This window comes from Macrosteles quadrilineatus, unplaced genomic scaffold (assembly GCF_028750875.1).
Source record: "Macrosteles quadrilineatus isolate MER2022 unplaced genomic scaffold, UCM_ALF_1.0 Scaffold_2__2_contigs__length_208266976, whole genome shotgun sequence".
Classification (NCBI taxonomy): domain Eukaryota; kingdom Metazoa; phylum Arthropoda; class Insecta; order Hemiptera; family Cicadellidae; genus Macrosteles; species Macrosteles quadrilineatus.
Window position 1 is genome coordinate 171150859 of NW_026542595.1, and position 15497 is coordinate 171166355.

Consider the following 15497-nt stretch of genomic DNA (forward strand, 5'->3'; position numbering starts at 1 on the left):
CCATACGCAAATGTTTCAATAATCCTATAGTTTTGATAGATTTATCAGAATTCAACAACCATGTTAAAGATATAAAACATGGAAAAACGTATTGGATGTCACACAATGGTGTTTTATAAGCTTAGCATTACAATTTCCAGTGATTGACACTTCCCATGCATAATTTGTTTTTGGTATTACAACGTTAACAGACTGTGTAAACATATGAACTTAATTTATAAATTATCGGAGCAAATGTGGATATTCTATAGAATGCCTAGGGATTATATACATTAACTAGTCAAAGTGTAAAAATTCTCATAATAATTCATTAATTTCTTACTTTGTCTAAAAAGAGCCTTAGGCAAGTAAAATAAGTAATCACCGTTGTCAGTTTAGTTTAACCAACACTAGACTAAAGTAGTCTATTATGAGGTAATGTCTTTAATCATTTCTACTTATGACACTAGTCCAATAAGATTAGAGGATCAAAAACAACAATCCAGTACAAAAGTAAAAATATTTATTTTAATATCTTAAATTTGTTACAATAAATATTTCACAAACTTATAGCAATTTTAAGATTATCAGGTACTTTCGGAAGCAACACTTATTTTTTGCATTGAAGAATTTAAAATTATAGAAAACTGTTCCTGTACTTTACAATCAAAATCCGTTTGGTTATAACTACTTATTTTCTTATTATGATTTATAAATCCTAGCATTCTCTGACAAAAGACAACAAATATGCGACAATTTTAAACGTATTACAGAATAGTTCTTAAAAGCAACTAGCCTAAATCTATGTACAAGTAATGGCTTGAACACAAATAAGAGTATTTTATAAGCAAGTTCCTAGAATTTAAATATGTTAAAGGTACAAAATATTTTTTCAAGTATGTAGTTTTATTTTTAAGGCTGTAAATTTAAAACCAGCATGCTGAAAACAATTATTTATCCAGCTATATTAAAATATATTACGGAAATAATTAACTAACATTTTTTCACCCAACTGAAACACATCTTGTAGGAATTAAATTATTTTCGGTTAACAGTCTATTCCGTAATGCAAAAACTAAATGCATATTTTAGTAAATTTTTTTCGTCTCAATTTTCTAACATAGTTGCCATGTCAGTGCTACCTCCAATGTGTTTCTAGCTCAGTCACCAAGGGACATGAAATATTTCAAGATAGGGGAAAAGGTACAGATATATTTTGAGATCACTAAGTCTTCAGTAGTGCTGGGGGTAGTGTTGAGAATAGTGTTGAGGATAGTACTCCTCGTACTGGGGCTCGTACTCCTCATGGGCGGGCGCGGGCTGGTAGTGCACCACGGGGGCAGGATGGGGTATTTTGGGCTCTGTCTTCTTCACGACAGCATTGAACCCGTTGTGGTCATCAGCTGTGTACTCCACCGTCCTCACACTGCCGTCGGGTTCTATCAGGGAGTATTGTCCCTTGACTACGTCACCGTCCCTCGTCTCCCACTGCGATTTGCTGTCGCCCGTGTGGTAGTCGGCGACTGTGTAGTCGAAAGCGTACTTGGGAGGAGCCTGGAGACAGAAAAGATATGTTCATCAATCCGTACCAAAAGTCGCTATTTTCAGTAACAGCTGATCATAAAACGATTAGAGAACTACAAAGGATTTTTTTAAATCTCACAGTATACTAGATATTCAAACTACAATCGCTTTAGTGTTTGAAAAAATATTTTTTGATGGTCCCCCCTCAATAATATTTATGATATGCTTTCTGCCTAGCCATATTTATTTTAAAATACTAGCCATCTGCCTTAACAAAGTTTACTCGAGACCAAAGTACTTTTTCCTTCCTGTGGTTAGTGTTTAAATCCTCTGTGTCTGCTTGTGAAGTCATTTACGTAATAATAAACAAAATAAATACGAATACTTTTTAAATGCACACAATGATTGTTGGGAAATTCATAGGTTTTATTTTAAGTCAAAACAACTTCTTAGCAAAACCCAAAACAAATTATGTCCACACATTTCAGCCATAGTCTTATTTCAAATTTCGTGATCTTAAGTTTTTTCAACGATTAGTAAATCTTGTATTGTTTTACTAGCTTCCATAATTTGTCAAATAGTGTAGGTCAAGAAAGCACTCGTTGTTGCAAACTAAAACCTAAAATCTAAAACATTTTTAAGCTTAATGACCAAGCCCAAACATAGTTTCAAACTATGCCACTGTATTCCTTCAATTATGTTTCAAATAAACACTTTTCGTAGGTGGATAGTTTGGTAAACATGTACAATGGCTGTGAAAATGGAAATTTGGTTTAGTTATTATCCTTTCAACTGGGTTATTCGCGATCGGAACGTTGGTAACACTGGTGTAAGTGACAGCTGTCCGTCATGTAGCTTCTGCTGTGATTCGTGATCCTATCACAGCCTGTGTTTTGTGTACCTTAATTTTATATTGTGTATGGATATAGTATTTATGCTATAGAGAAACTATATACCAGATACAGTACAGAACAGAATGAGACATTTGCTCTGCTATTATGCATCTTGGTCATGTACAGGATGTCCTGCAACCATAGGAACAAACTTTAACGCGTAATTCATGACAAAAGAAACAAAAATTGTAATATAACATGTGTCCTATCTCATTCCGTTTTCGGTATATCTGTCTGCATGTGATTTACAACATTTATAGCTCCTTCTGCTTGAGCTACAGCGTTGAAATTATGTAGTAATATTGTATCTTATTTACCACTATGTTTGAGCAAAATATGAATAAAAACTCTTGAACTGTTTTTAAAAAGGCGGCTTATAAAATAATTGGTGTAAAATTCAATAAAAACCGTTAGTTTTACAAAATATTTGCAGGACAAATAGTAGAGTCCAGTAAATTTGATGCTTATTACAACAATATCTTATAAGCTTCGATTGGACAAAGAATAACTAAAAAATTAATCTTTTTCTTGCCATTGTGAAGTAATGCCTAAGACAGTTCCTGAGAGCCTAGGATGTAAAGGTTGGATTAAAAAAATATATATAGCCTACATTTTAAAGTATTCGTTGTCTAGTAGAAATTTTACACTAGACAGTGACACTAGAAATTGCACGGAATACATTTTCAAGGGAGCTAGCTGGTCTTGTGTTAGAGCACGGGGTCTCACTCCCCAAGGTCGCGGGTTCAATTCGTGCTGATCACCAATGGACCTTATCCATGTGATAGTGCTGCGATCCTTGTATAGCCTAAAATAATGAAACGGTGTCCAACTAGAGCCAAGAGTACGACGATGTGAATGTTGATCAGAAAAAAATTTACACACAGTACAATACGCAGTGACAGTAGACATTGTACAGTAGAATGTAGTGGTCGTGCCGTATTCTCGTGTAACCGTCCGGTGAAAGGACGCAGCGTGATCTGATGTTATCACCGTTACCCAAGGATGACGTCACTAGTGATAACAGTTGTAAATATTCATTACAGTACGACAAAGACCTATCCAGCGGAACTGTGTCATTGCTGTGTTTATTTGAAATGCTACCAGTGACTATTTTATTGAAATGAACGTTCCATTCCCGTGATAACAGCTGTTTCTAGTTTTCGAATCATAAACATTCAACCAAAAAATACATAAATTTGCCAAATTTTGTAAAAGTCTATTGATAATTATTTTCCTCCACAAGAATAACTTGGGAATTTTATACGTAAAGTTTTCTAAAATTTTCTCCGTAACCTTTTGTGCAACAATGCTTCAATATACAAGATCTATATTAATTAAAAAATCTACATGAAACTTTGTGAACAATAACGATTTTTTTTAAATTTAACCCCACATATTATACGTATACTAAAATGTTCGTGTAGGTGTGTACATTTGCAAACTGATATTACATGTTTGAAAAAGTCTCTTGGGCTCTGCCCCAGTGGCTTTTAAAGTTATCATGTTATTTTTATGAAGAACAAATTTGTTTACATTGATCAGCTGGGTATTTTAATTGTTGTAAATATTTTAGTTGTGATTTAAGAAAACGTGTACTACAAAGAATACTTAACATATTTATAGATTTAAGAGTACGAAGATATTGTTGGGTACATCTATGAAAACATAAAAAAATCTATAACCACTTATTGTAAATTGTATAATTTTACCCGGGCAAAGCCGGGTTTTGCTGCTAGTTGTTTCTAAACCTATTTATGGTAGTTGCAATGAAAATTGGGCATTTCAATGTTCTATGATAAACAAATATTTTTTTAGAAATTTTAGGCTCGAGTTATCAATAATAAATAAATATAAATTTTGTTTATAAATTTATTAAAATTGACGGAAAGTGTTATGACTTATTACGGGTATGACTTATTACTTTATTATTAATAAAGTAAAAAAAACCTAAAGTAAATGTAATTTTAGACTTATGTAATTGGAATGAACACTATATGAGTGGTCCATTCAACTATGAATTAAATGAATGATTAGATTTTTTATAATAAATGTCTACTGATAGGTCAGATGGATGTGATGTCTACGCATCCAAAGGTCAATTTTACTACGTAAACGTTATTGGTAAAGGTTTAAATCAGTAATTCAAAAACCTTTTGTAAGATACATGCTGCAATAAAAATTATCAGATGAGCACAAAACCCACATTAGAAAAAATAAAAATTAAATTTATTAACGATACTAAATTTGTTCCACAGATTTACATGTATGAAACCACCAGAAAAAATATTTGTTTACCGTATTCTGTTTTAAATGTTTTGAAGCTTTATTTTATTTAAGCCACTGTGGATATAAACAATACTATGAATCTGAAAAACGTATTGTATTTATCGTTGTACTATGTCAGTTTGCTAAGACTTTCTTGTGAAAGATGAAAACTCTCAACTCCTGCCGCTGATGGTTTCAAATTAACCTGTCAACCTAATTAGTTTTTTTTAAACTTGTCTAACAAGGTGTAAAGTTCTTTCATCAAACACAGTTTCTAAACTCACACATCTAAAGTACATCCTAACATGATTCACAATAAACCACTTAACAACGTTTATCTTCTCTTATGATACTCGGAATGATTCAAACATGCAAATTTAAACCTGACCAATGTCACATTCTAAGGTTTACTTGGAAACCAATATATTAACTCAAATTATGTTAACTTCTCATTTACTATTGATTTATGAGAATGTAAGCGTATGTTCCGACGACAAATACGCTGTTTTCAAAAACATTTGCCATTCCAACTTTGGTCAACACTAAATTGTTACCTTTGTTGTTGAACTTGAAGTTGTTGGCTTTGTTCAGTTAAATATAAACAAGGGAAAGCATGCTTTAGTTACGCATTTTATTAAGGTTCAACGCTTCTTCTAAAAGATTTAACATGTCTACCATTTTACTTTTCAAAGAGTATGTTTGTTTAAGACAACCATAAGGTGAACGAAACTACTGTTTACAATCAATTACATATTTTTATTTGAAGATCTCCACCATGAAATTTACAATTAACGTAAAATTAAATCCACCTACCTCAATCAGGTTACAGCTAACGATAACGGAGCCTATTTCAAATATTTATGTGATAAACTATTTTTTTCGATTTTTTAAAATCTGTCTGTGGTCAAAAATTCTAATTAAGGATTAGGTGTGGAATTGAAATTCACATTTTTAAAGAAAGTTGGCCAGCATCACTACATCCTTGAAAGCGACATAAATCAAAGGGGCAAAGCCCTAAGGGGATTAGCCTTTTAGTTACAATTCATCCCTCCCCTAGATGATAAGCGTTAAAGTTAAACCTCAATTGTATAAATAGGTCTGGTAGAACGGCTATAAAAAGGGGTGTTACGGAAAATTCCATGTTGTGTTAATTATATCGATTATTTACCTTAGGAATATTTAATTTTTAAATTGAAAAACATTAAATGGATATAGATTTTCACTCATATAAAAGTTTATAATATAAAACCAGATAAACTAACTGAAAGATTATTAAGGACTTCAAATATAGCTTGTGCTAAAAATGCCCTTCATAATTCTTTTAAAAACCCCGGTGAAGGGAACTAAAACTGTGTTTAATTTAACAGAAATCATCATGTGAATAATTCACTACTCGTATTACCACTAGTAAATTGTGTGACTTTTTATACTGCAAATAGATTAATTATCCTATTTTAAAATGTAATGCCTGTTTAGATATTGCTTTATAACCAGTTAAGTGTGATACCGCTGATCTTAACTAAGTTATTTTCCCTTAATTTGGAATAGCATCTTGAGGCATCAGTCGAGAGTACAAGAAGTAATTTTTAAAAATTGCAGTATTGTTTTGGAAAATAGTAGGGATAGTGAAATAATTATTAGGACTAGTAAACGTAGGCCTACTAAAACTGGACGTACGAAGAATTTATTTTTTATTCCTCTAGGTTCTAGCCCGGAATTGTTACCAAGTTAGTTGTATAGGTCTAAAGGGGGGTACGGCATTAACACCTAGATAAAACCCAGAGAGCACAGAATAGAAAATTTCTATTCTGTGCTCTCTGATAAAATCCAACTGACATTGTTGGGATTTGAACCCGGGACCTTTGGGACTTACTAATACATAGAAAAACATTTCTAATCCCTACCTTCTGTGGAAAGAATTTATATATCAGATTATGTATGATTGTTGTGCACTTTATGTAAAACGTCATTTGATTGTGTCATTGAAAGTTCGTGACCATTACCGACCAAAGTACCAACAGTCTATTAAATTACCCTAGTTTAGAAGGGCTCCGAGCTATTTACAACACTTTTATAATTTACTCCCAGTCACTTTCGCTTGATCCATTACCTTTAGTCAACCAGGGAATTTCGGTATCGGTAAATCGCAGGATCGTGCGTGTCGAAACAGCTGTTAATTCCCGACTTCCGTCACGATCACCCCCGTACGCACCGAACCATCAGCTGATTGAATGTAATTAGGCGTTTAACGATCAGCTGGTTATTCGTGGTCATCTACAGCTCATTGTTCTAAACAGGGTAATTATGTTGGTAAAAGTAATTACAGTAATTGTAGCAGATAACACCCTTGTGACAATGGGATAGAAAGTGTGGTGGATGCGTGCAAAAACAAAGAGTTGTTATTTTCAAGATTAAAACAGCTAGGTTCACAGACAGCTTAAATTGAATTTCCACAGTTTAATTAAAGAGTACTTCTATTGTGGTAAATTCGTTAATTACAGAATATTTTATACTTTGAATACTACAGTTATTGTCGAAACTCCAGGCTGTGTAATAATAAAAAGCTTGTTAAAAAGCGAGTAATATTTTAGTGAAAAAAAAATTTATGTAAACAGTTTATGGATTAACCGACGTGTATCTAAAAGAAAGCTGATACATCAAAAGAAAAAATATGTTTTTTTAGATAAATTTTAGAAGAAAGAAATTAGTGTTTGATAGCTGTTATTTGATTCTTGAAATCAATTATGTGATTTATTCCTTAATATCCGTAATTATTTAAATATACGCTGCAAAGCTTGCAAACAATATTTCTTTTAGATTTTTTAATTTGTATTACAATAAAATAGTGCTAATGATATAATTTATGTATCCTCTGTTGTGTGTTTTACAAAATTGAAATTTTTTCATTTTTCTCAAGGAACGGTCTACCCTATACGGTTACCCTCTAACGTTTACCCTTTGCTAGAGAACGTTACAAACCAATTGACAAATACCATTTGGATCTAGAATCGATCTCACTTGGATTTAAACCAGCGACCCTCAGATTCGAAGGCGATCACTTTCCACTCATCTATAATACGATAATTATTTATAAAACCCTTTAAAATTTATCTGATGAGGCACATTATAAATATTAAATATTTCATATTCCAAATTATATTTTAAACATATTTACTTTAATTAAACCCTACATTGAGTTGAATATTGGATTTTTGTAACCCAAGTTATTATTTTCTCTTGTAAATTATTTGTTATGCATCTTGTGTACAGTCAAACTACTTATTGTTGTTTATTATTAGTTAAGATTCGTTGTGCATTTCCATTATGTAAATGGGATTGACCATTGATGCATACCAAAATTTTATTTTCAATCATTTACAATAACAACCACATGCACAAGAAACCTTGCTGTTTTCCAACCACGCTAGGTTACCTAACCCACTTATCATCTCCGGATTCTGTTGTCCAAAAATCCATTGTGGGATTGGGAGGACGAGCGAAAGCTTTTAAACAATGGTACTCGTAATACAGTGAGAAACATGACGTAACCAGTTAATTGGTAGATGGGAAACCTGTGTAAGCCCTGACACAATGCGTGGATTACATGCGTGGACCGGGATGGCAAAGGCATGCCTCTTACTGCAATTGTTACTTCAGTTTTGTGCTGTTTTTCCTTTCTACTTTTAAATTCACCCACTGTTGATTTATATTTGAACCTCTCTAATTAAATTTAAAAGTTTAGAGTTCCTACATTCATCTGTATAAATGAAAATGAGTCCCTTTTTTGATGGTATTCCATAACTCGAGAACGAGTGCACCAAATTGGATTATTATTATTTTTGTTTTGCTCCTTAGTGCCATGGGAAGGTTTTTTTGTAAGGAAATAATCCATTATAATCCATCCAACAGTTATTTAGTAATTAGATTTTAAATTTTGTTTTATATTCCCTTTACACTAGATCGCTCACTTCAACCTCGAGGCGAGTGAGCGCTGCGAACGAGCTCCGATCAAAAGGTGAGTGAGCGTGGCGAACGAACTTCAACCAGGACGAGATTGGGCGATGCGAACGAGCTCATCTTGAAAATGAACGAGCATTTGATATAAAACCACATTAGGACAGGACAACGTTTGTCGGGCTAGCTAGTATCTATATATATTAACAGGCAAGCATGTTTCTTTAAAACCTTTTTCTCAGCTCGTAAGCATCGCGGGGAACACCTACGCATACTGTTAGAAGGATATTTTCCTGTATATGTGCAGAATCTCTTCATAAATTAAAATAAGCTCAAAAATAAGCACGAAAAATGCATTATTTCATAAATTGCCATTTAAGGTCGTAATTCCTTTCTAAAGGGAACTTTCCATTTACCTAATGTTAAAAATACCTCAGCTGTATTTATTTGTATGTTATTCTTTTTATTTATTACCTTATTACAATCAGGTGCGATTATTTGTTTGCATTAGGCTACTGTATTCTGCTTGGTTTATTTCAGCTTTTATTTCCAACCAATCAATAGTTTTATTAATACTTATGAAGTCAAACGCGGTGAAGCCCGTTGGTAACAGCGTCTATAGTAACAGCTAGTGTACATAAATATCCAATAATTACGACGTCTCACAGACTTAAGCGATTTCCTGTTATATCTGACAGCTAAGTTTCCTCGTCAGAAACAATACAATTTGCTTATCACTGAGTAAACTGTTGAAATAGAACAGATGCTTCTAGAAATTTACTTATCTAACAGTTTAACAGTTTGGGAACTTGTAATGATATTTGTCACAGTGACTAATCCCATTGAACTATTCATTCAGTTCAGGATATACTCGAACTTGTTACCAGTGAAAGTTATTACAATTCCAAATACTTTTTTAATTTGTGTCAAAAATTGGGTCTACATGTACAGATTACTGCACAGCAGCAAAAAAACTTTAGGGAAAAGGTCCAAGTTTTTTTCGATATGCTGGAATCGAACCCCGTTCCTATCACTATGTCCGAGCAAATCCGAGACGCTAATTACAAATCTAGCTCCCCCATAACATGAATTAGGCTTCTTATTTCATATGTCTGTTTACACCCATGTAAGTTTTTTATCGTACTTAAAAGGTGACAACTTAACCTAATCCAACCTAACCTAACCTAACCTAAACAAAAAAAGTTGAAAAACCAAAAAATGGATTGATGATACTCCTGAGTAATAATAAAGGTTTCAATGAGAAAATGAATTATTTCATTCTGATTTAGTTTTACCTATTTAGTTTTTATAATATATTAAAGGATGTATAATGACATTAAGCAGTTATTTTGGAATATGACAGGTTATAACAAGTTGAAAATATAGCGCAAATGGCGTGAGAATTCATACCTAATTTGTTTTAACATGTAAGCGAAACCCCTTGTTCTGAAGCAATCATTGAATGACACAACTCCAGAATTGATACATTATTTTTTACTTTGAGGAACTTCTCGTACCTCTTTTTCTTCATCAACCTTTTGTATCCAAAAGCCAAACTATTAGGCCCCTATTAGCCGTGAGCAACATGTGGCGCAGCTAGTGGAGCCGCCGGTGTCGGACGTGTAGAGGGGCATGGAGTCAAATGGTGCCTATTAGCCGTAGAGAGACCGGTGGCGCCGCCGAAAAAGCTGCCCGAGGTGTTGCCGGGAGTGATTTTGCCCGGCAACATGTGTCGCGACCGTTTTAGTGTCCAGGCAGTCGGGGGGCATTGCAGTATATGGAGCCTATTAGCCGTGGGCAACATGCGACGCCACTGACTGCGCTCGCATGCACTATTAACCTGAAAACGAAGCCTGTCACATAGTCTACACCGTGGTTTGAGTCGATTGAGACGTGCCTCGCCATATAGCTGTTCTATTCATTAGTGACTTCTGTTCACTTTTTTTACCAGTGACCTTTTTAACAGTGTATTATTTCCTTTTTGTGTCATTAGCGTTTTGTATTGTCTTTAGTTTAGATAAACAATGTCTAGTGCTATTGACGTGCAAATTGTGGATGCAGTCACTCAATGTCATATTTGAGTGTTGTGGTGAATTCCGCTGTTTGAGCGAGCTACGAATGTGTCGCGCGACTAGTGTCCAGGTTCCAAACGCTGCGAGTCACCGGCGGCTCCACCGGCGGCTCCACTAGCTGCGCCACATGTTGCTCACGGCTAATAGGGGCCTTACATCTATTTAGACACAAATAGGAGCAAATTTCAAATAATATGGTATTGAACGCTTTTACATTTTTGTTAACCTTTTCATATTTGAGATCTTAATGTGCCTTGTTGTATTGCATACTTTGCGACCAAAATACATTGTGTCACATTCAGTTTATTTCATTTTGAGGTTTACGTAAACACATATTGGACAGGTCACCGAACCAGTTCCAGGAACAGTTTCATCATAAACGATACACGTCACTCACACGTATTCCGCTGTCACTTAAGCAATTTCAGGTATACAATATGATAAAATAATACGTAAAACAACAAGTTTATACAACTTGTACAAGCGTGGTATTCGTTTAACTCATTGTTGGGAATTTTAGATATTTGTATGAGATATTTGTCAAATAAATTGTAGATTGAACGTACACTAATGTATTTGTCCCTATGAAAAGGTGCTAGAGTTTCTGTACACGGTTATATTTAATTATGTTGTTCTTTCATACTTTGGCTGTTTCACCAAAATTATACTTTAACAAATTGTTAATTTGTTATAAACTTTTAAAAGTTTTATAAATTGTTATTACATATTTTATACAATCTAAATTTTGTATTAATCTATTTTTTCACCTTTTTGGAACGAGTTGGTCTAGTGTGAGACCAACGAGTATTTTGGCCCTGAGGTCCCGGGATCAAATCCCACCATTAACCAATGGATTTTATATATGTGTTTATGCCTGAATTAATGTGTAAAAACGGTTACGGGTCAGAGCCAAGCGAACTAGAATGTGATGTGGTTGTGCATTAAAAAACTACTTGTCACCTCACCATATTGCTAGTTAGCAATATTCCCAAATCAATGATTTTAATAGTATTTAATTTTAATGTTGTAGAAATTATTTCTAACTGTGTTAATTCCTAATATAACGTAATGCTAGCTACTTCAGTTATAATATACGAATAAAATATGTTTTCTTATATTCCTTGCCAATGTTTAATGGTGTCAACTTTTTGAATGTACGTTAAAGCCAATCTAGTCTGGAAAAAGTGGGTTATCTGTCCTTTTGTTTTTTCGTACCTAAATATTTGTAACAATTGTGTTTGAGAAAGGTAGAATACGAATACACCTTATAATATGATAGTTTACATAGTTATGAAGGTTTATTCTTTAATCGACATAATTATCGTTTCGTCTTTTTTGGATGGTCTTTGTTTTTAGAGGTATTTTAGCTGATTTTATGCTTAATTTAATTTTTTTGTGTGTTCTCCATGACAAAGGTATTTTCCACGTTATGAAAGGGAACGATCCAACCCTGGTCATGTTACTATCTAACATCGACCTTTAGATGTTGTTAATTTATGATATCAGTCAATGTGTTAGTTACTGTTTTGTGTGTTCGCCTTTAATATTTAAATTTCTCAAGCAATTTCAGTGATGTTTAGGGTATTTTTAACATTATCTTTTACACTTCTATTTTAATTACAATAGGCTAAATGTTACCTTAAAAATGAGTTTGCATCTTATTTCGTCCTTAAAACCCAAAAAAGTTAATAGACTTGTAAGATGTACACTAACAAATAGAGATAAGTAACAAAAGCCCATATACCCTACTATTATGTTAAGAAACCGGACGGTTTTCAAGTTTTTGCCTTGATTATTAGAGAACGTAAGCAATATGATTCATAATTTAGCTCGCCCTATGGGGGGTAATTCTATTGGATTTGATTAATAAGTATACCTTCTACAACAATCTTTATTATCTTTGGGTTTCCACAATGAGAGGAACTTCTGTGGTGGTTTAGTGATTGCGTTCCTGTAACCCACAGGTTCTAATCCAGCTAAACACTAATGCCAGGAATAAAATCCCAGCCTGAAAGTTTCTCAAGGTGCTGCAACTCCATAGAAAACTAACTTCTTAAGGAGGTGAGAAGTATTTTTCACTGTTTTGGATGATCTTCATTAAAAAATATAACAATATAACTCAAATAGTTGTTTAATCTACTCACGTAGTAGTCAACGACTTGGTTGTACGGTGAATGGTGGACATATCCAGCAGCACAAAGGCCAATGAGGCCGGCAAGAGACAATACTACCTGCAAACCATCATTGAATTACAGTTGGGACGTGAGTATAGTACCTGATCTGGAACTAAACTTACATGTAGAATTATTTAATATATTATGTTTCAAATTGTTCATTGTGGACGTTTAAATTGGATCTTCATGTTTCGTTCGTGGAAAATTTGGAATTGGTTAAACTTAAGACAGTACACATAAACACCTATGGAAAATAAAATTAAGATTTTAGGTAGTAGAAACTACTAGACAGTAGTTTTTATACATAGTATCACCTGTAGAAAATAAAATAAAGTTATAAGGTGGTACGAACTACTTAGTATCCATAATTATGTAACTACATCCAAGCTCTTGATTGTATTTATTTTTTTGTATAGTTATTATTTGTATACATACGCAATTGGAATGTTTTGGGTTTGTTGTAATGGGTCGGTATTAACCTTAAGTATAAGAACATTGAAAAAGCCGTCGAGCACAGTCATTAGTCTTTTTTTTCTTTTTGAAGTACTATAAGGGACAAACTTTCAAAAGTATCACAAAGTATATCAATTCCATTGATTGGTTAAAATCGCTCATAATTTTAATTTGTAAGTAAAAGACTGATTCAACGAGAAAAGCAAATTCTTGGTATTTACCTGTTGTAAATATATAACATAACGTGCGATACTATAAACTCCGTACCGTTAACAATTGTAACAACTTAAATTTATTTATTAGTTTCTATCATTGAGGAAAAAATCATCAGAATACCAAATATCTAGTTAAATAATTTAAAAACCAATTCAAAAGTTTTCGAAAATACAAAACCTATTACTGTACTAACGTTTTTAAATAATTATGCTTTGTAGTTTCGGTATCAAGGGTAAAACAACGCCCACACAAACCATAAATAACACTATGTCACTGATCTATTTTCCATATTAGCCTATAGGTCACCATACTATAACCTTACAACATGCATTAATGGATCAAACAACACCCTTTATATAACGTTGATAAAATTAAATATTGAATGAAAACTAATGAAAAGAATCTAACCTTGGGCGTTAAGTGCATTGTTATATAATTGATAAAGAACGAACAACTTTTTATCCGGTTTAGGGCGAATTCTTTACGGTTAAAGCAACAATATTAAAGTTACAGCGTTGGAAATATTCAATATAATTAGTTAGGGATCTCTTGAGGCAAAATAGATTAACTTCAGGCGTTAATACTTTGTTAATTGATTGATAGCTATGGTATGAGGGACTTTTCGTTCGGTTCAGCAATTAGTAATAACTTTAATGTACTTTATATTGTTGAAATAATTCAATATGAATATTATGTCCATTAAATGCAAATTTTTTTTACTTGTGGTGGTAGCAGTACATTTTTAAAAGTAGGGTTCAAATAACTTTAGGATTAGCTCAACAAGGAATTAGTCAATTTCTTACGACTTAAATACCAGGTTGTAATGGTTAGGATACTTTTTTCTAAGTTCAGTATAGTGACTTTTAAAAAATTTAGACTTTTGAGTAGAAATGTTAAGGTAATTTATTAACTATTTATTACAATAAGATCCATTGAGTCAAAATAAATCTATAGACCTCAGGTGTTAATGCTTATTTTTTGAAGGGTTACTTGAGGTACACTTATTGATTGCTATGATTGAAAATAATTGTTGTTTAGCTAGCTAGGAATGTATGATTTTAAAACTAAACTAGAAAATCTAGCGTTAAACGTTAAAGTAATGTTCTAAATATTCAACTTAATTATAATTTATGTCCGTTTGAGGCAGAATAAACAAAATTATCTTGACTCTTGTTAATTCATGGATAGTTTTGGAGTAAAATCAACGTTTTGTTAAGCTTAGCATAGAGTGCAATTGAAATTCGTGAGGCTAAAGCAACAATGTTAATTATTCGGAAATACTCTGGTTTATTGGATAAGACTAAAGAAAACAAATAAGAAAAACAACCTAATAAAAAATAAAATTTATAAATATTGCAATGCGAAACCAAAAAGCTTTAAAATATTGAAAGTGTTTAAACAGTTACACATTTTCACAAAATTTACTAATTTAATGTACAATAAAAGGTGTATACTAATTAGATTAATTAGATTAATTAGATTAACACTACAACAATACTCCGCTTCACCCACAGCTACATACAGTGATAGTTCCTACCTGATTCATTGTTGCTAGAAGAGTCACAGGTACCGTCTGACTGTTGCTGTCGCTTTTATATTCCTCCCTTCTCCTGTCGGTTATCCAATGGGAGGACCTTCGGTTCCTTCCAGGCAGGACCTCGCCCCCGTCACGCTGAAAAGGACTCTAAAATAAATAAACAACGAGAAATATAATTTGTTTCTTGCAACTAGGTGGTCTACAAGGATCTATGCTGTAGTTTGAGGTTAGCAGATTGAAAAGTGTTTACGTTGTTGGTCATCAAACAAATTGTTGAAATGAAGAATTTTACATGAAATAGTTCTACGGACGAAAACATATCGTATAAGACACTTAAATTTTTATTCTTATTATTAGACTACATTTTAAAACAAACTTGAAAATCTAATTATTGTTTGGGAATAGTGACAGTAATTTATTTAAAAAAACG

General features: G+C 33.0%; 1 protein-coding gene across 1 annotated transcript; it reads right to left on the reverse strand.

Annotated features, from left to right (window-relative positions):
• Positions 1-485: 485 nt before the first annotated feature.
• LOC128987454 (cuticle protein 7-like) lies at positions 486-15095 on the reverse strand. The gene is made up of 3 exons (XM_054408300.1): positions 15068-15095; positions 12832-12918; positions 486-1533 (listed from the first exon to the last, which is right to left on the reverse strand). The coding sequence occupies exons 1-3, from the start codon at positions 15074-15076 to the stop codon at positions 1213-1215; spliced, it is 417 nt and encodes a 138-aa protein (XP_054264275.1). The 5' UTR covers positions 15077-15095; the 3' UTR covers positions 486-1212.
• Positions 15096-15497: the final 402 nt, after the last annotated feature.